We start from the raw sequence: 24,602 nt of genomic DNA, 5'->3' as shown, positions 1-24,602 counted from the left end.
TGTGGCTGCATGTGGAGATGGCCTCCCAGAAACAATTAAGGTTAAATGAGGTCAGAAGGGTGTGGCCCTGGTCCCCTAGAATTAGCATGTCCTAAGAGTCCCTGGAGAGCTCACTTGCTCACGTCAAGGAGAGGTCACGTGAGGATGCAGTGAGAAGGGGGCTGTCTGCAGGCCAGGAGGCGGGCCCTCGCCAGGAACCAACCCTGCCAGAACTGAGCTCAGACTTCCAGCCTCCAGAACTGTGAGACGTGCATTGTGTAGCTTAAGCTGCCTGGCCTGTGCTTTGTTGTGGCAGCCCAGACAGACTAATAAAACAGCTCTTCTTCACAAATAGAACGTTTCTAGAATTTTCCAGAACTTGGCAGGAGTTGGAGGGAACTGCCTGTATGCAGTATATCCTCGTGTACCCGCTCATTTTTGTATCCCCGGTGATGGTTTAACACGTCTACAGGTTCTGATGTTCCTCCTTCAAGACACAGAGCCTAATTCTCCTCCCGAATAAGGTGTGGAGCAGGGGATGGCCTGAGAGTCCTGAGTAGGTCATAAAAAGCACAGAGGCTCTTCCCTGCCTGCTCTCGGGCTGCTGTGTAGTAGAGAGGCTCAAGCAGCGTCTGGGAGGCCCATGTGGGGAGGAGCCAAGTGAGGGGGCCTCCTGGAAGCCCTGACTCCCCACCCCACCCCGGTGCCACGCTTCATCATGCAGCCGATGCCTCTACTGCAACCTCATGAGGGACCCTCAGCCAAGAACCCCCCAGACAGATCACTCCCAAATTCTCACTGAGAGATAATGTTTGTCTTGAGCCACTAGGTCAAGGATAACTTGTTAAGGCAGCGATCGATAAAAACCCCGTGCAGGTATTATCCACTAAACATCTGAAGTAATCAAACCATGTCTGCCAGCCACTGGGAAACTGCAGATTTGCAGTTTTGGAGTTGAAAGCCTCCCCGGGTCATCTGGGCCCCTGGGCCTGCAGTCAACATAACCAACCAAGCCCCAGCATGAGCACGTGCAGGCCAGCAGGTTTCAGAGTGAGGTTTAATGCCGTGTGTGTTCACACACCAAAGCTATTTCCACCAACGCAGGAAACCTAACTCGCGCCGTGTATTTCCTCGAGGTCAATCCCAAGAGCCTGGGCCGTTCCAGATGCAGCTGGAAGGGGGCAGCACCACCAGACACCTGGAGGGGGAACGAAGCAGGGTGAGCAGCAGATGCTGAGCGCCCAGTAAGAGCACAGACGCCACAGACAGGCTCTAACACCAGATCTGGGTGTGCCACTTAGGAGTCTGTGAAATGGGGATGCACGTGCACTCTGGGCTGTCAGGTGGGCAGCACAGCGCCGGGCTCGTCAGTGCTCATAGCAGCCCGCCCAGGGAGGCCAGCCTCCACTTTCCTGTCTGTAAAACGGGGCATCCCTCCGTCCCACCCAGGGTGCAGGCTCAGCCTCCAGGACTGAGCCCCAAGGGGCAGCGCCCACTCCCCAGCCCCACAAACCAAGGCTGCTGGCTGGCAGCTCTGCGCCACCAGGCAGGAGGCTAGTGCAGGGCTCCGCCCTCAGGCAGGGTTCTCCAGGTGAGCCCCCGACACCTGCCGGCCCAGCCCTGGACCTGCGGGGAACACTGCTCCTCTGCTGCTCAGGAATCCCGGGCTACACCAGCCGACAGCTGCTGAAACTTACCGGAGGGGTCCGAGGGGGATGGGTTTAATTAATCGTCCTTCTTGAACTTGCCGTTGATGTAGGGCACCCAGTCCAGAATCAGCCGCCAGTCAGTGGCCCACACCAGCCCCATGGCTCCCACGGTGCCCCACGTGCCCACTGTGGGTAACCTGCAAGAACGGGGGTCAGGCCTCACCTGGTAGCGTGGCCGGATCCCCCCATCCCAAGCTGCCGTTTATCAGGTGCCCACCCCCCACCCCCCATGCACCTGGCCCTGCCCAGCATGTGGACACATCATGCTGATGACCCCGAGGGCAGGCACCAGGCAGGTGACCCTGAGTCAACTCCATTCCCAGCTGCCTTCATATTAGGATATGCATGAGGTTTTATTCTTTTGTTTTTTTAGTAAATTTATTTATTTATTTTTGGCTGCACTGGGTCTTCGTTGCTGCATGCGGGCTTTCTCTAGTTGCGGTGCACGGTCTTCTCATTGCGGTGGCTTCTCTCGTTGCGGAGCACGGGCTCCAGGCACGTGGGCTCAGTAGTTGTGGCTCGCAGGCTGTAGAGCGCAGGCTCAGTAGTTGTGGCGCACAGGCTTCGTTGCTCCGTGGCATGTGGGATCTTCCTGGACCAGGGCTCGAACCCGACTGGCAGGCAGACTCTTAACCACTGCGCCGCCAGGGAAGTCCCTGCTTAAGGTTTTATTTGAGGAATTCCACTAAAAAAAGAAAAAGCCCAAGCTTGTAAAGCATAAGGATATCTTAACTTTGCAGGTAGGCACGTTAACGTGGTTTGCGGCAGCTAGATCCCTGAGACAGCCAATGGACTGAGGGAGGTGTGAGTTATCAGGGTCCCTGTCTCACAGATGAGACCAAGGCACAGAGGGCAAGCCATGCCCCCGGGACACACAGCCCACCGGGTGCAGAGCCGAGGCAGGGACTCCAAGACCACCACACTCCACATGTACGTCCAGTGATGGGCAGGGTCCAGGATGGCCCCAACAGTCCCACCTCCTGGTGTTCACACCCCTGTACAGCCCCTCCCCTTGAGGTCGGCAGGATCCAGTCACTCGCCTCTGATGAATCAAATACGAGAGATGATGGGCTGTCACTTCTTTCGTTTTGGTTTGGTTTTCTTTGGCCGTGCCACACGGCTTGCGGGATCTTAGTTACCCGACCAGGGATTGAACCCAGGCCCCGGCAGCGAAGGCGCCGAGTCCTAACCACTGGACCGCGAGGGAATGTCACTTCTGAGATGGGCTTTTAGAGACTGGCTCTGTCAGGGTGTGCTCATTTGCTCTTACCTCTCTGCGGGGAGCCAGCTGCTAGTTTGTGAGCTGCCCTGTAGAGGGGCCCCTGTGTCAGAGGACTGAGGGTGGCCCCCTGCTGCAACCACAGGTGTGACCTGGAAACACATCCTCCAGTAAAGCCTTCAGATGAGACACTGAGCAGGGGACTCAGCTGTGTTCCAATTCCTGACCCACAGTAACTGATAATGAATGTCTGCAAAGCTGCTGCGTTTGGTGGGCTCTTTGTTATGCAGCGACAGAGAACTGTCACAGGCTCCATCGCTGGTCTGTGCAGGGGCAGAATTTGTGCATGGGTGCCCACTTCACCGGATCGCCATAGCCCATGGGCCTGGGGTGTTGGGGTAGAGAGATGGAAGCAGCAACACCCCCTCCCCGACCTGCCTCACCAACGACACCCCCTGCTCCCTGGGGAGACCCTGGGGAGAGGCCCGTACAACTCAACTTTGCGCCTTGAAGGGGTCCCGGGTTACTGCTGCTTTTGGAACAGGCTCTGGGGCAGGTGTCACGAACAGAGAGGGAATCTTTCCTCTCACAGCCCAACAGCTTTGAGGGGTGTTGATGTCAGAGGAGCCTGCCCTCAGGGAGGCCTCCACCGCCCCCCCCCACTCCCGCAATCATCCTGGCCACTCCCCTTGGGGCACTGTGAAGCTCACAGAGAGGGAGGTGGCCACACACCTGACCTCCACGGGGCACCGAAGGTGATGATGCTGCTGACAGTCCCTCGTGGGATTTCGTTACACCCTCACCACCTCTCCTCCCCCTCCTCACAGGAAGACGCCCAGGGCTCGGGGAGGAGCTGAGTGCAGATTACCCAGCTGGTGAGCGCGGATGCTCCGAGCCTGAGACCCCACAACTCCACAGTGTCTCCTGGGGGTGAGTCCCGCTTCCTGGCCTCCGGAAGCCAGTGTGGGTGGGACAGGGCTGCACCCACCCCCTTTATTACTTTACATCAACCTCATGCCATGGATCACATCGCTTTAATTTTTTCTGGTCCACGACCTAGAGCGTCAGCCAGGAAGGTTCCGTTTATCGCTGTGTCTCTGGCACCCGACTCAGTGGTAGGTGCGAGCACACACCAGGTGCTCAGTGGGTGCTGCTGCCGACTGAACGAAACCCTGGATGAGGGGGTCGCTGCTCTGACCATGCGCAGATGGGGACGGACCGACAGCGCCCGGAGGCTCGAGCCGCCCGCGGTAGGGGCTGCAGGGGCCGCTGGCGGTCCCACCCGACGCCAGCGACGGCCTTTCGTCCTGAGCCTGGGTCGCTCCAGCTGTAAAGCGCCACTGTCACTGTCCACTCGAAGGTCTCTGCCGGCGCCACTGTCCAGGGACAGCCCCCACCCATCACTCTCCCTGCCGGGGCTCAGGGACACGACTGCGGAGTACAGGCCCCCTGTTTCTCAGCGCCTCACGTCGTGGGCTCCCCAATCCCGGCTGCCACGTGGGGTCACCCCCATCCCACCCGCCTCCCACGGGGGTCAGTCAAGGACAGGCGCAGCCTTCGGCTTCACAACAACGTCAAACAAAAGCAAAGCCAGGAGCGCACAGGGTCAGTTTCCAGCCCCAGGAGCTGAGCCGGGGGTGCTGGGCGCGGACTGGGTGGGCACCATCGCGGCCCCCAGGCAAAGCGCCTCAGGGTCGGGGGCCAGCCACGCGCGGGGCAGACCGTGCCGCCGCTCTGTGACTCAGTTTCCCCATTTGGGACCTGGGAGGACAAGGGGTCCGGGGGCGGTAGTCGCATCCTCACCAGTTTCTGGCCAGCTGGCGGTAGCGCGGGGCCACGAACCTTTCCAACATAGCGGCGCCGTCCCACCTCAGGGTGACCCTGGCCCCGCCGGCTCGGATGCACTGCGCAGGCGCGGCAGCCGCTGCGCGCAGGCCCGCAGGGAGGCCCCGCCCCGCCCTGCCCTGCCCAGCCGCCCAGCCCAGCCCAGGCGGGCTGACCGCGCGAGATCCGGGGACCGCCGCCGCTGCGCGCGCAGACTCGGAAAATATTTGCACTCACTTCCGGGGAGGGTCTGAAGAACGCAGACTAGAGTGGGCGGGCTCGGGAGGCTGGGCTTTCTGACCACGTGACGTAGGGACGCGGGTCTTCCTCTCCGCTCTGGCGGTCAGAGTGGCCCCAAGCTGCGCAACGTCCAGCGACTAAGTGTGGCCCGCGACATTTGACTGGTGAGTTTGTGTCCTTATTACGTGCCAGAACTTTATTTACAGTTAAAGAAACAGGCCAAACGGAGAAGGGTTAAGCCCGGAGTCGCACAGAGGGGAAGGGTGGGATTTGAACTCCCTTTTGAAGGAATTAGGCGTTGTCACTGGACTCGCTGTGTGTGGGATCTTGGCCAGATGACAGCGCTTGCCCGAGCCTCGGTTTGCTGGCATTTTGTTGTCTGTTGCTCGGAGGCTCGGTGGGAAATTGTTTGCACGTTTCGATTGGGAGTGATTCCTCATTCCGGCAGCAGAGGGAGGCCTGGTTCCTCGAGCTGTCAACATTCAGGATGCCACCTGTTAGCTGATGGACCCAGGACAGGTGGGTCCTCCTCCCTCTGCTTTCCGCCGCCGCCCCAGGCTCGCTCGGGCTCGCCTTCTCCTTTCACCGCCTCCGGGGTCCCAGCGTCGAATGCAGGCTTGGAGATGCGGACTGGACACCGTGGGGTTTGTCTGCCCAGCCCAGCCCATCCTGCTGGGATCAGCCCCTAGGCACCCTCCAAGACTGCGGTTCCCAGAGGGCTGCAGGTTCTCACCTAGCCCTGGCCTCCGACCAGGGGGTTGGCTGGAGACCACGGTCTGGGCAGGAGGGGTGCTCGTTGCTATTGAGTTGGACATTGTTTCTCCGCCTTTCCAGTTGCCCTGGGATTTTTGAGCTTGGGATCAGAGAGGACCTGAATTAAGTCTCTGTCCTCGATGGAAACTTAGAAAATGGGATGTAGGGGCCACCCTGGAGATTGTAGAATCTGAGACAGAGATTAGAAATCATGAGACAGAGAATAGACCTGTGTGAAAAGATGAGCAGAGGTGGGCATAGAGGCCTTGGGGTTGCAGGTCCTGGATCCAGCAGTTTCTGAAGCTCTGCCTCATTGTTCCTTCTGCTTAATGCACTTCAGCTCACAAGGCAGAATGCTTTTCGTTTCAAGTGATAAGCGAAGAACAAAAACTGGCTTAAAAGAACAGAAGGAAGTTCTGTGGCATGTTAGATGGCTTCAGGCACAGCTGCATCCAGGAGTCTAGCAATATCATTATGAATCTTCTCTCTATCTCTCAGCTCTTCTTTCCTCTGTGTTGCCCTTACTCTGTGGTGAACTCTGAGCAGAGGCACCCAGAAACTCTTGGCTGACATTCCAGCAACTCTTGCAGGAAGATGGCACCTCTTTCCCAATAATCACAGAAAATGCCCCTAAGCTGGTTCTCATTCACGTGCTGTGGAAACAGGGCAGAGTTGGCCCCTTTCATTTGAGGATGTGGGCTGAAATTGGAGGAGGATCCCCAAAAGAGAATGCCAGGATTCTGTGACCAGAAGAGATGGTGGATAAGCAAGAACGGTTGGCCCCCCTCGCACCCTGCTGGCCCTCTGCCCTGGCCTCCTGGGTTCCATGCAGGTTCCCTGTCTGGCCCTCAGGAAACGGAACGACTTTTCTTGTTTTCATCAATGTGAAATTCACATAACATACAATTAACCATTGTAAAGTGTAGAATTCAGTGGCCTTTAGTACATTCACAAGGTTGTGTGACCACCACCTCCATCTAATTCCAGAACATTCCATCACCCCAATAGAAGCCCTGTCCTCATCAGCAGTCATCCCACCCCCCACCCCCTTCCCAGCCCTTGACAACCAGGAATTCACTCTCTGTCTATGCATCTGCTTGTTCTGGACGTTTCCCATCAATGGAATCACACACTGTGTGTCCTTCTGTGTCTGGCTTCTCTCACTGAGCATCGTGTTCTCAGAGTCCATCCACGTTGTAGCGAGTGTCAGTGCTTCACCCCTTTTCATGGCTGAGTGATGCTCCCGTGTGTGGAGGGACCACATGGTGTTTATCCGTTCATCTGTTGGATTCTTTTCTTTTACAGTTTTTACAACTTTACCGATGTATACTTGACCTACAAAAATGCACGTATTTAAAACATACAACTTGGTATTTCGACATATGTGCACACCCGTGAAACCATCACACTGTGGAGATAATGAACACCTCCCCCTCGTCCCCTGGAAGTTTCCTCCTGCCCCTTTGGGACCCCACCCACTCCCCCCTCCAGCCCCTACAACCACGCTACTGCGAATTAGTCTGCATTTTCTAGACTTTTCTACCGAGAATCATAGAGTATGTTCTCTTTTGTGTCTGGCTTTGTCCACGCAGCGTAGCTATTTTGAAGCATCCAAGCCATTGTTTCTGTCAGTGGTTCATTCCTTCTCCTGAGTCGTGGTCCATGGAGTGGGTGGACCCTTGTGTTTCCCCACTGACCTGTTGAAGGACATTTGGGTTGTTTCCACGTTTTGGCGATGGGAAAGGAATCTGCAGTGAGCAGTTGCATCCAGGTCTTTGTGTGGATGTGTGTCTTTGTGTCTCTTGGGTGGATGACTGGGGTGGACTGGCTGCTGGCTGACTTGTAGGGGAGGCTTATGTTTAACTGTAGAAGAAACTGCCAAACGCTTTTATTATTGTTGAGGTGTAATTGACGTGTAACATGTTAGTTTCAGGTGCACCACCAAAGTCTTTTCCAAAGTCCTTGTATCAGTTTGTGTCCCCACCAGCGAGGTATGAAGAGTCCCTGTTGCATTTGGATGTTTTGCCGTTTTAAAAAAGGGCACAGATGCTATTAATTTCCCATGGCTGCGTGACAAATGACCACAAGCTGGGTGGCTTAAAGCAACAGGGGTTTATCCTCTTCCAGTTCTGGAGGCCATATGTCTGAGATCAAGGTGTCACAGGGCTGTGGTCCCTCTGGAGGCTCCAATGGTCCTTTTTGCCTCTTCCAGCTTCTGGGCCGTGCCACCCCGCCGCACCGCCCCCCACCCCCGGCATCCCTTGGCTTGTGGCGGCATCCCTCCAGCCTGTTGTCACGTGGCTTCTCCTCTGTGTCTCTTGTCTTCTGTCTCTTATAAGGACACTCATTGATTTGGGGGTCACCCTAAACCAGGGTGATCTTGAGATCCTTAACTTGATTACATTTGCAAAGACCCTTTCTCAAAATAGGGTGCCCTTCACAGGCCAGGACGTGGGCCTTTCTTTTGTGGCTCCCATCACCCTGCTGCAGCCTGGCACCGTCTGTCTCAGTCAGGCATGTCCCTTCCCTCCCTGGCCTGCGGGTGTCAGGGCTGCTCCAGGACCGGGCTCTGCGGGTTCTCTGTCAGCCCTGGAGGGCCCGGTGGGCATCCAGCAGATGAGGAGCCGCAGGCTTTGAAAGGCTTGGACTCAGGAACACACCTGCGACACCACTGGCGCTGTCAAGCCACACACACATCCACCGCCCCAGTTTCCCTGTGCCCAACCCCCTGCCACCAGATTTCTCTGACCTGAGTCAAGCAGATGCTCCTTCCAGAAATTTCCCTGGAGCCGACCCCTGCTGGGACAGAGAGGTGACACCTCCCCGGATAAGAATTTTGGCACCTTTAAGATATTTTTAGACAGCTTTATTGAGATATAATCCACACACCATACAATTCACCCATTCAGTGTGCATCATTCAGTGGGTTTTGGTGTATTACATTATTTATTTTTTAATATTTATTATTATTTTTTTAATATTTATTTATTTGGCCGCGCCAGGTCTTAGTTGCGGCATGTGGGATCTAGTTCCCTAACCAGGGATAGAACCTGGGCCCCCTGCATTGGGATCCAATAAAGATGTTAACATACATACATACATACATACATACATACATACATACGTACATACATACTAACTCAGGGAGTGTGGCCTTCCGCCAGGAGCCAGTCAGCTTCCACATCCCTGGAGCCCTTATTCCAAGTGCAGGTCCCTGGCTCTGCCCGAGGAACTTTGCTTCTAGAACAAGGAATCACCGTGGCCACCTTTCCCGGTGTCTGCGGCCTTGCTCCCCACCACCCCATCAAACCCCAGTTGAGGGCTAAACTGTGTCCTCCCAAGAGGACATGTTCAAGTCTTGACCGCCTCCCACCCCTGCTACAGCCTGTGAACGGGACCTTATTTGGAAATAAGGTCTTTGCAGATGTGATTGGTTAAGATGAGGTCATGCTAGAGATTTTGCGGCCCTAAGGCAATGACAGGTGTGTGTGTAGGAGGGACACCTGGACACAAAACACACAGGGAGAGGCCACCTGAAGATGGAGGTGGAGATCAGGGTGATGCGGCTGCAAACCGAGGCACACCTGGGGCCCCCAGAAGCTGGAAGAGGCAGGAAGGACTCTCCTGGGGTGGGGGTGGGGGTGGTCAGGAGGGAATGCGGCTCTACCACACCTGGACCTGGGACATCTGGCCTCCAGAATGTGTGAGAACAGATTCCTGTGGTTTCCAAGCCCCCCGCCCACCCACCCGCCGAGCTGTTTTAGCTGTCCAGGAGATGTGCAGTGCGGATGAGCCCACAACCCCCCGGGCCATCCTTGGTGGGATGTACTCAGGCCACCTAGTGAGCACCTACACCGACACCAACACCGGATGCACCACCTTCCCAACCCCTCTTTTCATCTGTAAGCACACAGCAGCTGAAAGATCCAGGGACAGCAGAGTATTGTCATAAAATGTCACATTTATTGCTACAGTGCTGTTATGTACAGGTCTCCAAATCGACTTTAAAGAGGATCGTTATTAAAAATCCCAAAGAATTCAGCCAGCTGTGTTGACACTTATATAAAATTATTCTACTTAAAAAACTTTTTGTTGTTTTTAAAAAAATCAGTTATCCTGAGGCACTCAGAGCACAATTTTCCCCGTAATTGTGGTTCTTCCCCTCCCCCAAGGCTACTTTTTCCCGTGCTGGGTTAATCTCATTATATATATATAAAATATATAAAACTTAAATTATATATGTAATACACAGTTCAAAAGTTTGTGGGCCTCGGGGGGCCGCAGAGGCTCCTCCGCCCCTGCCCATCTGGGTCTGTGGGTTAGGCCCAAGGCAGAGGGAAACTGAGGCAGGTTCCCCAAAGAGAAACAAGACCCACAGACCAGGGGAGTCACCAAGGAGAGTCCCCTGATCGGTCTCAGGGGCAGACCCCAGGGGATCCCAGGGACCTGGAGGTAGCCCCGGCCCCAAGCTGGGATGTCCCGATCGTGCTGGCCTTGGGGTTCCCTCAAGCTTCCCGTGGGGCACCCGGCCCCCAGCCGTGGGGAGTTCCAGTCTTGAGGAGTCAGGCCACCCCCGTACTCGGGGAGTGAGGGTGGGGTTCTGGGGGAGACACCTGGGATGCTGGTAGGGTGGGGTGTGCGCAGCCAGCCTGGGGGTACGTAAGGCCTCTCTGCAAGGGGTAAAGGGAGGGCAGGTGAGACCCCAGCAGGCCTGACCCCACGCCCAGGTGACACGTAAGGTGACCAACCGCCCTGGACTTTGTTTAAACCTGGGACAGCCCAAGCCAAGTGGGTTCCCCTGAACACTCGGGAGAGAGGGCTACTCGGGGAGGCCTGGGAGTTGGCGCCCAGGGCCTGAGGGCGGCTCACCCTCCTGGTTTGCAGTGGGGCGTCAACTCTGACAGACACACAGCCTGGGGGCCTTTCTGGGCAGGGGGATCCTGTAACTTCCCCAGTCCACACCAGGACGGCCACTTGGGGAGCAGGGGGTTTCTGTGCCAGAGTTCAGAGAATGAAGGATGGGGTGTTTAGGGAGGCCCCCCAGTACCATACTCAGCAACGCAGGCCCCGGGCCCAGGAATGCTGGTCCTCACAAAGTCCCATCTGAGAGAGGTCCCAGGACTTGGAGGGATGTGGGGCTGGCAGGCCGCAGGCAGGGGCCTGGGGGACCAGAGCTGTTTGCGGGGAGGAACTTCGGCTGTGTGACAGGGGAGCGTCCCTGCCTCCTTGGAGGTGCCCCAGCAGGGTGTCCCCCTTCCTGAGGGGAGATCAGGCAGGGGAGGCCCCCACCAAGCAAGGGCCCACTCATTACTTCACAGGAAGCAAAACCACAAGAGCAAGCCCCCCACGCTAGAACCCGAACTGGACGGCACCTGCCACCCCTGGTCCAGTGGCTCCCGGGGCAGGGGGTGGGGAACCTCAAGTTTACACGGGGTCTTTTAAAAGTTTTTTGGCCACGCCACGTGGCACACGGGATCTTAGCTCCCCGACTAGGGATTGAACCCGTGCCCCCTGCATTGGGAGCGCAGAGTTAACCACTGGACCACCAGGGAAGTCCTGGGGTCTTTTTAATACAACTTTCAATAACCTTGTTGATCATGAAATGCAATGCTCATTTCTAGAAACAGCAGCAAAAATAGCAAGACACGAGACTTTTATACAAAAAAATTTGTTGCTTAGAAAACATATGCAAAAAAAGCTAAAAAAAAAAAGGCATTCTTACTAATTTTCTTCTAATTAAAAAAAAAAAAAAACCTCTCATAACTAAGGTTCCTTTTATTTTCCTTAAAAAAAAAGAAAAAACTCTCAGGCGTAGGCACAAGTTGCTGGTTGGTGGCTGCCGACCAAGCTGCTCCGCACAGCATTTCCCTTCTGTGAACGGTATGTTTGAGTCTTCACGTTTTATACTTAAGGCATTCATTTTCTCGTCTGACAACGTGTATATACCAAAAACAAAAACAATGCTCCTTGCCACCCAGGCCTGGACAGCAGGGCCGAGACACAGTTTCAGGATCAGGCCAGAGACCTGGCGGTGGTGTTGCCTTCGGAGCCCCCAGGGCGGTGTTGGCTCAAGGCTGACCACGGGCTGCGTGGGGTGGGGACCGGGCGCCTGGCGTGACTGTCCCAGGTTAGATCAAGGTGGGGTCACTCGTCTGGGCGGCGTTCCTGTCACATGTGCCCGGCAGGGTTGTGGGCCTCGCCCAGGCCGGGGTGGGCGGCCGACAGCACCATCTGGGCGTCTCCGACCACTCCGGACACCTTCTCCTCTTCTCGGCGCTTCAAGCAGGCCGCTTTGGGGTTCAGGTTACGCTCTGGGGGGAGGCGGAGAGCACTGTGGGAGAGGGTCCCCAGGGGAGGAAGGACACGGGGGGGGGCCGCACGGCTGCTCCATCTCTCGACCTGTCCCCGTCCCCGAGAAGGCCATGCAGGCCGGGGGTCTAAACAGTAGGATGAGTGTCGGGGGGCGCCGGCGGCTCAGGTCCCCGGTGGGCGGGAGGGCGGGGCGGGGCCGGCCCGGGCGCCTACCTCGCACCTGCTGCTCCAGGCCCAGGATGACCTGCACGGCCTGCTGCAGGATGAGCAGCTTGGTCTGCGCCTTGTCCGACTTGAGGTGCAGCTGGCACATGCGCCCCAGCTCCCGGAAGGCCTCGTTAATGTCCCGCACGCGCACCCGCTCCCGCGCGTTATTGGCCATGCGCCTCTCCCGGTCCCTCAGGTCTTTCTCCTCCAGGGACAGCACCTCCTCCGTACTGCTGGGTCACAGCACCGGGGCCCCGTTAGTCCCGAGCGGGGGTCGTGGGGAGGGCACCCGCTGGCTGCGAGTGCGCATGCCGTGTGCCTGGCAGGAGGCGGGGCCTTGACCCCAACACGCGCGTCTGCAGGGAGCTGGGCGCAGCCCTTGCCCCCGCCCGCTCGCCGTGCCCAGGACTGGCCAGGAAACAGGGAGGCCCCATGCCCCCCCCCCCCGGATGACGACCTTCCCCGTTCAGAGCAGCTGCTTGCTGGGCGAAGGAGAGCTGGGCCTGGGGCTCCCAGAGCTCAGGACACTGAGTCCACAGAAGCAAACCAGCTCATAGCCTAGAGACCCCTCATGCCTGGGCGCCACAGGACTGCACCTGCCCCACGTTGGACCCTGGCTGCCTAAGAGCTGGGCCTGAGTGGCCGCTCTGAGCCCTGCCCGCAGGCCCCTGAGGCCTGGCACTTGTGCTGTAACCGCTGGACAGCGGGCACAGTGTTGAGTCCCCCCAACGAATCTGGAACAGGGGCTCAGAGAGCTGACCACGGGGTCCACACCCCAGCTCAGGCCCTGGGAGCGTGGGGCTCTGCACAAGCAACCTCTCCGTCTGCCTGTTTCCCTGGGAGCCCGTCCTGCCCGCCCACCCTGCCCTCGGGCCTGAGCGACCCCCGCGGGCGGCGGCGGCGGCCGGAGCTCAGGACAAGCGTGCAGACCAAACTGACAGTCAGGCCTCGGGGCCCCTTTCTTCCCTCAAGTCCCGACGGGGGCTGTGGGGGAGGAAAGGCCCGGGTCGCAGCCCTGCCGTTTCAGCGCTCGGGCGCAAGTGCGAGGTAAGGAGGGCAGCCGGTGGGAGTGAGGAGGTGGGCGGCCAGGGTGGGGGAGCACGGGGGGCAGAGAGCAGGGAGGCGGACGCGGCGTGATGCCCACGCCGCCATGGGGACGCGGAAACCCCAGAGCTCAGGGGACAGTGGGCGGCAGACCAGGGCCCTAGCTCCGGTCCAAGCGACAGCGCTGCAGGAGAGAAAGGGTTAACGGGGCAGCGGGGGTGGGGTGGGGGGCGTTAAGGAATCAGCTGGAGGGAGTCACACAGCCTCCCTGACCCTCACTCAGCCTTGGGGATGGGGGGTGAACCCCACCTGCAGGTGGGGACCGATGGGCTCAGGCGCCCCACGAAGTGTCTGCTCAGAGCGAGAGCGACAGTGACAGTCTCTGGGAGCCAGGGGACACGAGTCCCTCCCAGCCGGGCTCTGGGCTTCCTCAGAAGGAAGGGCTGGGCAGGTGGGGTCTTTGGGGTCTCAGGACACAGTTCTGTGCCAAAGTGCCCAGGGCTACAAGGCTGGAGTCCAGTGTCTGTTCCTCTCACTTCAGAGAGAACAATGGGATGGGACTTCCCTGGCGGTCCAGTGGTTAAGACTTCCCCTGCTTCTGTTGCAGGAGGTACAGGTTCAATCCCTGGTTGGGGAACTAGGATCCCGCCTGCCAACGCAGCACGGCCAAAAAAAACCACCAGAGGCGGCAATGGGGCCTGGCCAGGCAGAGGGCCCACGGTCAGGAGGGAGATGGTCACTGAGGAGGGAACCGTCACTGCAGAGGAGGATGGTCACTGGGGGGATAGTCACAGCAGGGAGATGGGAGATGGGAAACGGTCACTGAAGGGGGACTGGTCACTGTAGGAAGCGGAAAGTCAGCAGGGGGAGGTCACTGCAGAGAAAAGGTCACAGGGGGAGGGAGGAAGGTCACAGCGGGGGATGTCACGCAGGGGAGGTGGGCTCCAGGAAGGGAGCAGGGGAGAGCGAGGGCAGCAGTGGGGGAGGGGAGCGGCGCCCCCACTGACCTCGCACCTGCTGCTCCAGGTTCAGGATGACCGACACGGCCTGGTGCAGGATGAGCAGTTTGGTCTGGGGCTTCTCACTGTTGAGGTGCAGCTGGCACATGCGCCCCAGCTCCTTAAAAGCCTCATTGATGTCTCGGACCCGCAGCCGCTCCCGCGCGTTATTGGCCACCCGGCGCTCCTTCTCCCGCTCAGCCTTCTGCTCTGGGGGGAGAAGGTCGTCCTCGTCCTCGTCCGGGCTATGGGGCCAGGGGCCAGAGGGAGACAGTGAGGCGGTGCCGGGCAAGGGCCTGCCGCGACCTCGGGAGCCGGCGCCCCGTGCGTGTGCACGGGCGCCCTGAAAGGCCCCGTGCGCATGCGCAGCCGGCGCCCTGAGGGGGGCCCCGTGTGCGTGCGCAGCCGTCCGGGGGGGTGGGGGGGGCGGCACCTGGTCCGGGCGCGTGGGGCCTTGAGGTCCTTCTTCTCGTCCTCGGCGGTGTCGGCCGCCACGTTCTCTCCGTCCTCCTGCTCCTCCCGCTTGATGTCGCCGGGCCCCGGGGCAGCGCCGCGCCCGAGATCTGCAACGGGCTCGGAGTCAGGGGCCTCCGTGCGCAACGGCAAGCCACCCAGAAGCCCACCGAGAGCGGGACACCGGCCTCACGCCACATGCGGGCACCCGTTCCAGACCCCACGGACTGAAAGGCCTTCAGAAGAAAGTGCGCCGAAATGTCGTGGCCACTCAGGGGCGGAAAATTGTTTCCTAAAACGCTAAGGAGCTATCCTCAAAAGAAACAGAAATCGATAAACTTGAATGTATCGAATTGAGAACTTCTCATCACCGAGAAAATAAGCGGCTGCGCCACTGGACAGAAGACGCCGTCACGTACAAGCCAGTAAAGGGCAGGTCCCCACGATCCCAAAGAACTGCTACAAGTCAGTGCAGACGTGATGAAGAAGCCCGAGGGGAGCAGGGAGGGCCCCCAGGAGCCTGCAATCTGCGTCAACGCTTCAGGAAATGCGAAAATGCTGCCGGTCTGAGTATCGCTTATGGGTGTGACCGCTCTGGAAAACACTTTTTCCACCTTATCTGGAAAAGGCGGGCACGTGTGTGCCCAGCAACCCTCCAACCCAGAATCACACCCGCCACCAGGAGACACGCTCGGAAGGTTCGGTAAAGCGCCCACGCGTGGGCCCAGGGTGGGGCGGGACCTAGTGTCCCGTGAGGCCAGGGCTGGTCCTTCCATGGAAGCTGAGCAAGCAGTCGGCTGGGAAAGCCACCCAGTAGGACAACGACACACAAAACCCCCATGCCACATAAAGAGACCCACGGCCGAGAACACACAGCTGCTTGAAACAGCTGCTTGAAACTGCCACGTGGCCGCGGGACTGGCCTGGGCTCTCCCGCAGCTGAACCGCAGGACGGGGGCAGTGCTTAAGAGACCAGCTCGGGGGCTCCCTCAGCACTGCTGCCACCAGGCTGGGGCGTCCTGGGCCCTGTGCGGGCTGAGCGGCATCCCTGCCCCTGTAACAGCCAAAGATGTCCCCAGACGCCACCCAGGTGTGGAGTGACAAAATCTAGACACCCAGGAAGCACGAGTCAAGAGTCAGGCTGGTTCTGGGGTCAGGCTGGTTCTGGGGCCGCAGGGTCCTCAGGTGGGCATGAGGGTTGTGTGGTGGGTTCAGGGGGGCCTTGCTGTCAAATGCGCGCAGCATATGGCACAGCGTATTTTTCACCAGGTCGATGGGGGCAGGGTGGGTGGAGTCCTGGATCCTCTCCAGGCCTTGGTCTCACCAGCTGTTGCAGGGTCAGCATTAACTGACCCTGGGATGGGTCCCTGTTGACACCCAGGGCCCCAAACCCCGGTGGGCATGCGCAAGCCTGCCACCGTTACCCCCTTCTGTGGATAACCTCGTGCCCAGTGACTTCGCCCCCTCTCGCTACCTTCCCTGGGCAGTTAACAACCCAGAACTCCACCAACGCTGCCCCACTTGCCCTGACGGGGCCCCTCAACTCAGCATCCAACGTCGTGCACCCTCCTCCAGGCCCCTCAGCGCCCGCCCCCCAATCTGCCCGGGACCCTGGCCCCGCCTGAGACCCTGCCCCACCTGGGACTTGCCCAGGCTCCCCACCATCAACTCCACCGTGTGCCAAGGACCCCGAGACCCCACCTACAGACTGGAACCGTACCTCCTCCTCCACATCTGCAAATCCTTCAAAGCACCTGGAAATCGCCCACCACTGCCCCTCTTCGGCCCCTCGCAGGCCAGTCCATAGCATCCACCCACACCATTCCTCCTGGAACAGCAGTCCCCTCTGCCCCGTTTCCCACTTCCAACCCAAGCCCCCCCCCGTCTGTCCTTCCAGCAGCAGCCACCAGAGGGCGTCTATGAGCACCTGAGCAAGGCCCCGCCCCTCTTCTACCCACAGCCCTCCAGGGCCCTCACCTCCCTGGGGTAAAAGCCCAAGTCCTCCCCAAGGCCCTGCATGACCTGCCCCGTCCCCGTCCCCTCCCCCGTCCCTGCCCTCCTCCCTCTCTCCCCCTCGCTCACTCTGCTCCAGACACAAGGACCTCCTTGCTGTTCCTCCAACACACAAGGCACGGCTCTGCCCCAGTGCCTTTGCACGCGTGCACCACCCTCCCCACACAACTTTCTCCCCAGCACTCATCCTGACACACTTCCTTCACCTTCCAGTTTCCGCACAAGTCACCCCCTTTCTCTGCCTGATCTGTTTTGTTCCCTGGTGCCGAGAAAAGTGCCAGATGTGCAGTGGACGCTCCACATATGCCTTTTGGGACTCTCCCAATTGACCGGGTGAACAGACAAGAGAGGTAGCAACCCACCCCAGAAGCAGCAGGGCCCCTCCCAACCCCTGTGGGATCCTGGCACCAGGCCAGGTAGGGCTTCGGTGATGTGGCAGGGGGCATCTCCCCCCACCCTCCACACCAGTGCCCAGTTAGTTACCCTGGACCTCAGTTTCCTCAACTGGAGATGGGGGTAGACAGTCCAGAGCCCACAGGCCGCCTGGAAGGTTGGCGGGTGGCTCTCAGTCCCCATTTTCCAGAGGAGGAATGTGGCTCCAAGGAGTAGTGACGCCCACCACGGCACGGGCCACCCTGGGGTGCAGCCACCCCTATGCAGGGGACGTCACAGGGACTTACCGCTGTAGGAGTCAGACGGCCGGGAGAGGTCGGGGAGGGCCACGTGGTTGTGCACAAGGCCGCCGCTGCTGGAGAGGCCGTCCTCCGAGTGGCTGCTGCCCACCTGTGGACAAGGGGGGTTATCAGTGCTGGCCTAGCCCCGGCTGACCCCCCAGCCTGCCCTCGCCCAGCACTCACCAGGCCAGCGTGCCGCCCGCCCAGTGGCATGACAGCGCCAGCAAAGCCCGAGGCCAGCGCCCCGTGGCCGGGCAGCAGTCCGTGCACGTCCCCCGCTGTGCCCACAGCATGGCTGCGGAGGACGTGGATGGCCTCGTCCAGGTGGTCCTCCATCTTGCTCTGCTGTGGGGTGGACAGGGGTGAGGGGCCTGGGCTGCCGGGACCCCATACAGCTGCCAACAGCCTAGCTGCCCGTCATGGGACATGGGCCATGGGCCACAGCCACAGCTTTGGCCACCCACCAGCTTTGGACCCTATTCCCAACAAATTAGCTGAGAAGTTTAACCTGGTCAAGGGGCACCTATCCTGTCGCACGTTCTGCTGTTTCCACAACACCTGAGACCTTACAGGATGTGGCTTTGTGGCCATGGCAGACATGCGAAGCCACCCCCAACCCCAAACGGGTGTCCCTATGTGTTCACAAGCACCTCTGCTCCCCGCGCTCCCATGAGGGTGCACCCTCCCCGGCCCCCAGGACACTCACCAGGCCGTGGAGACCCCCATCGTAGCTGGGCGATAAGGCACCGGGGGCTCCTGCTCGAGGCCACTGTGATGTCCCTGGAAGGGGCAGATGCACGTGAGTGATGGGGGAGTGTGGGGGTGGGGTGTCTGCGCAGCCTGACCCAGGGAAGGAGAAAGGCTGGGCCAGGAGTCTGCGGCTGTGATGCCCAGACTGGCCACACAGGGGCTCCCATGCCCACAGGGCGGTCTAAGGACCCCTGGTCTGAATCTCAGCCAGGCTGGGGTGTGAACCCAGTGGGCAGGTCACGACTTTGAGCCTCAGTTTCTCCAACTGCAAAACCCACGGGGCAGGCGGCCCCTCCCAGTCCCACCCCACCAGAGCCCCAGAGGCACCGTGCAGGCCTGTGCGCCCTCCGGAGACCGTGGCCCTCACTTCTCCGCGGCCCCTGGCTGAGCCCCGGGTGCACCCTCTTAGGGACAGGGGATCCGGCCCCCTTGGCAAAGATGAACATGAGGCATACAGTAGGTGCCTAACAGTTTTTGGGGTGAATAAACGCCAACATGCCCACATCCTGGAGTCCAGGCGGGAGCCTCGGGCCGGCTGCTCTGCCTCTTGGGCATCCCAGGCCCCCCCGCTGGATCCCACGTGCCCCTTATGCTCACAACGCATGGCCTGCTGTGTCGCGCCTCCTGACCTTTGCCTCTGCTGTGACCTAGGAGCGTTGGCTTGGAAGCCCCCCATCCTCTAGGGAGCCCTCCTTGACAGCCATGGGAACGTGAGCTCTGAGGCATGTGGTCTGTCCAGCTCCGCACCCACCCGGGGCTAGAGTCAGCAGACCCATTCCCCTCCCCCAGCATGGTGCACAGACCTGCCAGGCCCTGTGGGGAGCCCACGGGGGTGGAGGGGCTGGATGAGAAGTTATTGCTTGACTGGTCTGGGGAGTAGATCTGTGACGGGGACAGGGAGAGAGAAAGGGCCACCACGTGGCTGGTCAGGAGTCAGCCTCCTGGGTCACCAACCCAGCCACCCACCACATGCCGAGTCTCACCGAGGCCAGCGCCTTCCCAAGGGCGTCCCCAGAGCTGCTGGCCGTGGTTCCACGGGAGCCTGTGGGTGGAGAGAGGTGAGGCCCAGCCTCTGGGATGCAGCAGCCCCAGCACCTGGGCCGGGCTTACTCGCCCTGGCTGACGGGGAGCTCCCTTCTGCATGCAGCTGCTTGCACGGATGCCGCAGCCTGGCCCTGGGCAGCCCCGGTCTCAGTCGGGCGTCTCCTGAAGCCTCGCCACGTGCTTCCACAGTGCTCTGGGGACAGGCAGGCTGCGGGGCTCGGGGTGAGCAGCCCCCTCGCTGCACCTCAGTTTCCCCAAATGAACAGTGGGACCTACGCATCGAGGAGCCACTTTGAAACATCTGAGGGAGCCCTAGCCAGGCGAGGGGGATGCGGTTAATGATGATACCCAGGGCTGGATCCTGAGCCCACCGGGGGTGTGGGGTGAGGGGGCCATACCCAGGAGGCTGTCGGCCCCGCTGACGGGGGGTGTGTGACTGGAGACACTGCTGTAGGCGCCCGTGGGGGCCGAGGAAAAGGTGGACACAGCCGGGAGCCCGCCGTTCACCTCTGCTCCGTGCAGCTGGTAGCCCTGTGTGCGGGGGACGGGGTAGGAGGGGTCAGATGCAGCACTGCCCACACACCTCCCCCGCCCCGGCCACGGCCACCCCATGGGGCCTACCATGCGCTCGTGCTGGTGCAGGCCGCCAAACCCACCGCTGCCACTGCCGCCCACGGAGCTGCCGCCACCTGCCGGGAGGGGCAGGGGGGATGAGCCCCCACCCAGCATGGGCCCGAAGCCCACCTGGCCTGGGGAGCTCCAGAGCTCGGCCGAGGGGTGCAGGCTGCCGTCTGCGGAGAGGGAAATGGTGAGGTGGGTGGGCAGAGGGAGCCCGGGCCCCACCCCAGGCAACCCGGGCGAGCCCTCAAGTACCTGCCACGTAGAAGGAAGCAGGGTAGGTGCCGCTGGAGGTCTTGGTGGGTGGGTAGGCGGCAGTGTCCCTGCTATAGTCATCACCTGAGCTGGGTGGGTACACCTGTGCTGGGCCAGCGGGCATGGTGAGGCAGGAGGGGCCGGGCCGGGTAGGGACCGGCCAGCCCCCGCCCCGCAGCTCCCCCTCCTTGGTCTCCCCCTCCACCTGGAGGACTGTCCACCCCACCGCCCACTTCCCTGTGCTTCTCCAAACCTTCCCTCTAAAACCGCACCTTGGCCCCGCGTCTGAGGCTTTGCTCATGTTACCACCTCTCTCTGCTGTTCCTCCTTCACCCCCACCTGCTGCCCTCCCCACAGTCCCAGCCTTACGCCTGAGGCCTCTGTAGACTGGACCCCCAGCCCAGACTGCCTTTTCCCTCCTTAATCCAGTAAACTCCTATTGATCCAGCAGAGCCCAGCTGTGCCACCCCCCAGCACTGGAACCTGCCTTAACCCCAGCCCTGATCACACAAGACCTGGGGGGCTCAGAGGCAGGGCCCCGGGTGAATATTCTGCCCCAGCTGCCCCAGAGCAGTGAGACAGCAAACACTTTCAAGGATCGGCGCCGACCCTGATCAGCTGGGCACTGCAGGAAAGTGCTGGGGTCAACTGGCCACATCTGCCCCGGCACTGGAGCAGAAAGCGGGGTGCAAGTGCCAAGAGATGGTGGGACAAAGTGGGCTCAGGGGCCTCTCAGCTCTGACGTTCCAGGATGTGACATCACGAGCTGAGTCTTAAAACAGCCTCTGGGCCTGCGGCCTGGTACGGGCCAGATCAGCCTCCAGGGCTCAGCACAGAAGGCAAGCAGAGAGGGTGGTGGCCGAGCCGGGGAGGCCAGCAAATTGCCTTTTTTCCCCAACGTGATTAAGTCTCGGGAGCACGGTGCTGGGAGCCGCTGACGGCTCGGCACTGTCTGTTGGGCCTGGCAGCCCGCCAGCCACCAGGCATCGGGGTGAGGACAGAGGGCAGCCCCAAGCAGGGCGGACGGGGCGGGAAACCCTCTAACTGGCCGCCAGGACGCCTGCCTGCTCCCGCTTCCAGAACCCCGTTCACGCCCTTTCTGAGGTGTCTCGGCCAGAGGAAACCACCTTCTCTTAAAGCAGGAGGGACCCAGGCTAGACCCAAGGAAGGACTTCCTGGCTACCTCAGGGCTGGGGCCTCAGGGAAGAAGTCCAGCTGAGCCCATGGGGCTTTCGTCAGACCCCACGCAGGGCCGGCCCACCCTCGGGAGGGGGTCACGAGAGGCGCTCGGCCTGTGGGGCCCGTTTGTCCCACAACTCACCGAGGACGGGAGACCCGGAGGCACCTTCCGGACTTTCTTGGGCTGCGTGTCTGTTGGGACAAGAGGAGTGAGCACCCCCGGCCAGGCTCCCGCCCTCACCACTGGGAGGGGTGCAGGGGGCCCTTCCCGCTTGGACACTCCTGTCATTAGGGGGTGGGAGACAGCCCCACCCTGCAGCTCGGAGAAGAGACCCCCAAGCTCCCCTACTAAGAGAATGACTTAAACCAGCCTCGGGCCCATGTGGCGAACTCAGAGGGCGGGTGTGTGCCGGGAGCCGGGTCGCAGGGTTCATGGACATGGGAGCCGGTGCCTGCTCCCCGAGCCCCAGCTCCTGGCAGCCGCCCGGTCGCCGAGTCCCAGACCTGCAAGCTCCCCCCTCGCCGAAACTGCTAAGCCCCAACCCTGGCTTGGGCGCCTCCATGGTTGCCAGGTGCCGCTGACCTTCTGGCTCCAGTGCGGCCCGGACGGGAAGCCGGGGTCCCGGTCCCGGTCCCGCTCGCTGTGGGCCCGCGTTGGCACCTGTGTACTTCTGGGTGGGTGACTTTAGCATCACTGAATCAAAGCAACCTCGCTAAACGAAGCGTCTTTCGAGAGAACCGCACGGTGCGCAGGGTGTGTATGGCCAGGGAAGCGACCAAGGGCTGTGGGACCCTCGCCGCGCCAATTCAGCGCTGCCCAACCTCACAGGACACGACCGCCAGGACCCACGGGGACCGCCGTCCCCACTGCCCCGCCACCGCCCCACTCACCCAGGCTGCCATCTGCCGCTCTCCGCCGAGGGTGACCAGAGTAGGAGTAATAGTGGGGCCCGCCTTTGACGCCTGAGGGGGACAGCGGCCCCGGGCTGCTGAGGGCCAGCTCGCTGGGCAGGAAGCTGGCCTGAGGGAGGGGGAGGGTTAGCAGCTGGTCCCCTGCCCAGCCCCCAGGCCATTCTGGTTTAAAACAACAAAGGCAAGAGTGAGGGCCCAGGCCAATTGCAGGGTCCTGGGGTGACAGTGACCTGGGGGCGTAGGTTCCTCCCTGCTGACACCGGTGGCGTTTCTCTTATCTAAGACCTACCGATTCATTTTCATGAAGGAAAAAGACGGGGAGAGAAACACCTTCAAGCCTGAAGATGTGTCGCTGTCTGGGCACTAAACGGGCACAACTATGCTTCAGGTGTCAAGGGAATCTACGTACTTTGTACGTATGCCCCCCCACGTTTTTTTTAAGGTAAACGGTTTAATCTCGCAGACATGAGTTTGAAATAGACTCTCTTCCCAGGAAAGCAACAGTGAGTGGGGTTCGAGGTGCAGTGGAAAGCCTCGGCTTTCCTGTCTGTGAAATGAGCATGTCAGACATTCCACGGCTCAGGGGCATCATGGGGACAGATGGGGCCATGCAAGTTCTGCCCCTGGCCGACGACCTGGGGCCCCACAGGCACTCAGTGGCTGTGACCTGGCTGAGGCCCAGTGTGCACACAGGCGGCACTGCCTGCAGCAGGGCCTAGCTGCACCCTGAGGTTCCAGAACTGCAGGCAGGGGCAGGGAAAAAGCCCTCGGGCGTGAGGCGGGAGAGAGACCCAGGCAGAGACCAGGACAGGAGGCCACAAGGGACCACTGTGACAGGCAAATGGCCCGTCAGCATCCCAGTGGGGTGGCCACGGGTGACAATCTCGCCCAGGCCGGGGACTGTGACAAGGCTGGACCACAAGGCTGGGGGCATGGAGCAAGGGTCAGGCCTCGTCTGCCTGGCTGGCCTCGGTTTCCCTGCCACTTGGGGGCCGGTGGGCGGGCAGGTGTCTCCTGGAACCCCTTCAGCTGTGCACAGGGCCCCACAGGCTGGACCCCAGCCTCCCCTTTCCCCATCAACAACCCACCCAGCCTGGCCCAGGGCCTGGGCCTGTTTCAGCGTCTGCTGGAGAGTGACCAGCACTTGGCTAAGCCTTCACAGATCAGGAGGCAATTGGGACGAATTTGTTTCAAATTAAAACTAGGGAATACAAGGTGGGGTGAAAAGTCAAGAGGTGACTGTGGCCCCCACTGGATACCCCCCGTCCCTAACCACCTGCGCTGCCCCCTAGTCTGGAGACAGGGGCTCTCCAGGCTCCAAGGGCCGCTGGGGGCTGATGGGACCCATGCCCTCCCCTGCCCACCCTGCAGACGCAGCCTCACCTGAGTCAGGCTGCCGACCCCCGCGTCTCTCCCAAAGGGGGTGTATGCGCCCCGCTCGCCGCCCTTGCCTGGGGAAAAGGAAGGAGGATCACCCAGAGCTGACCCAGAGGCCGGCACATGCCCGCATACAGCAGGCGCTCCACAAGTGCACAACACTGAAAACCGTGGTGGGACACTGGTCTCCCCATCAAGTGGCATGGGGCCGAGGGACAAGTGGGGTTCCAGCCAGACGCTATCCCCGGACGACCCACAGAGGATTCTGCAAACCCGCCAGGGCCCCCACGTGCCCCATCCCCAAAGCGGGACAGCACCGACTTAGCTCCCCACCCCCGCCCTTCTCAAGCTTTGGTTTCCTCTCTTCAAGGTCATGAGGTGTCAACTCCCCAGGGTGCTGGGTTCCCAGGGGACAGGTCGAGGTCCCTGGTATCTTGCAAGTTTCGGCACCCAGGCCCTGGGCTCCTGGACAGGGTCAGCTCACGAACAAGCATGTGACATCCCTGGGGACGCTGATTCAAGCCACTCGGTGCGAAGGAGCCCTTCCTCTGTGTGGGTGGGGAAGACCGAGCTGTGGGGGGACAGCCTGCCCGAGAGAGCAGCTGGTGTGAACAGACTCCTGCAGCTACACAAACACCTGGATCCAGCCTGGCCTGAAGCAGGTCCCTGGATCCATCAGTACCTGAACAATTTCAGTTTGTTTCTGGCTTCAGCTGGGCACCTATCCTGACTGAGGGTGGACCTTAACCAGCCTTACCGTAAGCAAGGAATCAGAATGCTTGACTAATTTGGTTTATTCTCAAACTGGGTGCGGGGGGCGGGAATTCTCCCCTTTATCCATTTATTTCTTGAATATTTTTACTTATTTTTTGGTCATGCTGCGCAGCTTGTGGGACCTCAGTTCCTCGACCAGGGATCAAACCTGTGCCCTCGGCCGTGAAAGTGCCGAGTCCTAACCACCGGACCACCAGGGAATTCCCTCTCCCCTTGATTTTAAAAGGACAATTTCAAGTGGACTCTTGGAGCAAATGCCATTTAGGGG

General features: G+C 60.3%; 2 protein-coding genes across 4 annotated transcripts in view; both read right to left on the bottom strand.

Moving 5' to 3' along the window:
* Positions 1-1,022: 1,022 nt before the first annotated feature.
* Positions 1,023-4,810, bottom strand: UQCR11 (ubiquinol-cytochrome c reductase, complex III subunit XI). Its single transcript, XM_079704086.1, has 3 exons — positions 4,711-4,810; positions 1,677-1,825; positions 1,023-1,177 (listed from the first exon to the last, which is right to left on the bottom strand). Exons 1-2 carry the CDS (start codon positions 4,758-4,760, stop codon positions 1,705-1,707), a joined length of 171 nt encoding a protein of 56 aa, XP_079560212.1. The 5' UTR covers positions 4,761-4,810; the 3' UTR covers positions 1,023-1,177; positions 1,677-1,704.
* Positions 4,811-11,481: 6,671 nt separating this feature from the next.
* TCF3 (transcription factor 3) overlaps positions 11,482-24,602 on the bottom strand; it is a gene marked incomplete at its 5' end in the record, with an annotated part of 34,053 nt that continues 20,932 nt past the window's right edge. The window contains 14 exons of one of the 3 annotated variants that reach the window (XM_079703761.1): positions 11,482-12,035; positions 14,295-14,530; positions 14,719-14,848; positions 17,432-17,534; positions 17,609-17,767; positions 18,132-18,205; positions 18,979-19,057; positions 19,159-19,217; positions 19,618-19,750; positions 19,841-20,010; positions 20,093-20,195; positions 21,414-21,463; positions 22,163-22,292; positions 23,567-23,634. In XM_079703761.1, the coding sequence (XP_079559887.1) occupies positions 11,893-12,035; positions 14,295-14,530; positions 14,719-14,848; positions 17,432-17,534; positions 17,609-17,767; positions 18,132-18,205; positions 18,979-19,057; positions 19,159-19,217; positions 19,618-19,750; positions 19,841-20,010; positions 20,093-20,195; positions 21,414-21,463; positions 22,163-22,292; positions 23,567-23,634 (1,637 nt within the window). In that variant the 3' untranslated portion in view covers positions 11,482-11,892. Of the gene's footprint in view, positions 12,036-12,249; positions 12,477-14,294; positions 14,531-14,718; positions 14,849-17,431; positions 17,535-17,608; positions 17,771-18,131; positions 18,206-18,978; positions 19,058-19,158; positions 19,218-19,617; positions 19,751-19,840; positions 20,011-20,092; positions 20,196-21,413; positions 21,464-22,162; positions 22,293-23,566; positions 23,635-24,602 lie in introns of all 3 variants that reach the window. The other 2 variants (XM_079703759.1, XM_079703760.1) reach the window with 2 other exon arrangements.

This window comes from Hyperoodon ampullatus, assembly GCF_949752795.1.
Source record: "Hyperoodon ampullatus genome assembly, chromosome: 4".
Classification (NCBI taxonomy): Eukaryota; Metazoa; Chordata; class Mammalia; order Artiodactyla; family Ziphiidae; genus Hyperoodon; species Hyperoodon ampullatus.
This window is presented reverse-complemented; position numbering and strand designations above follow the sequence as displayed.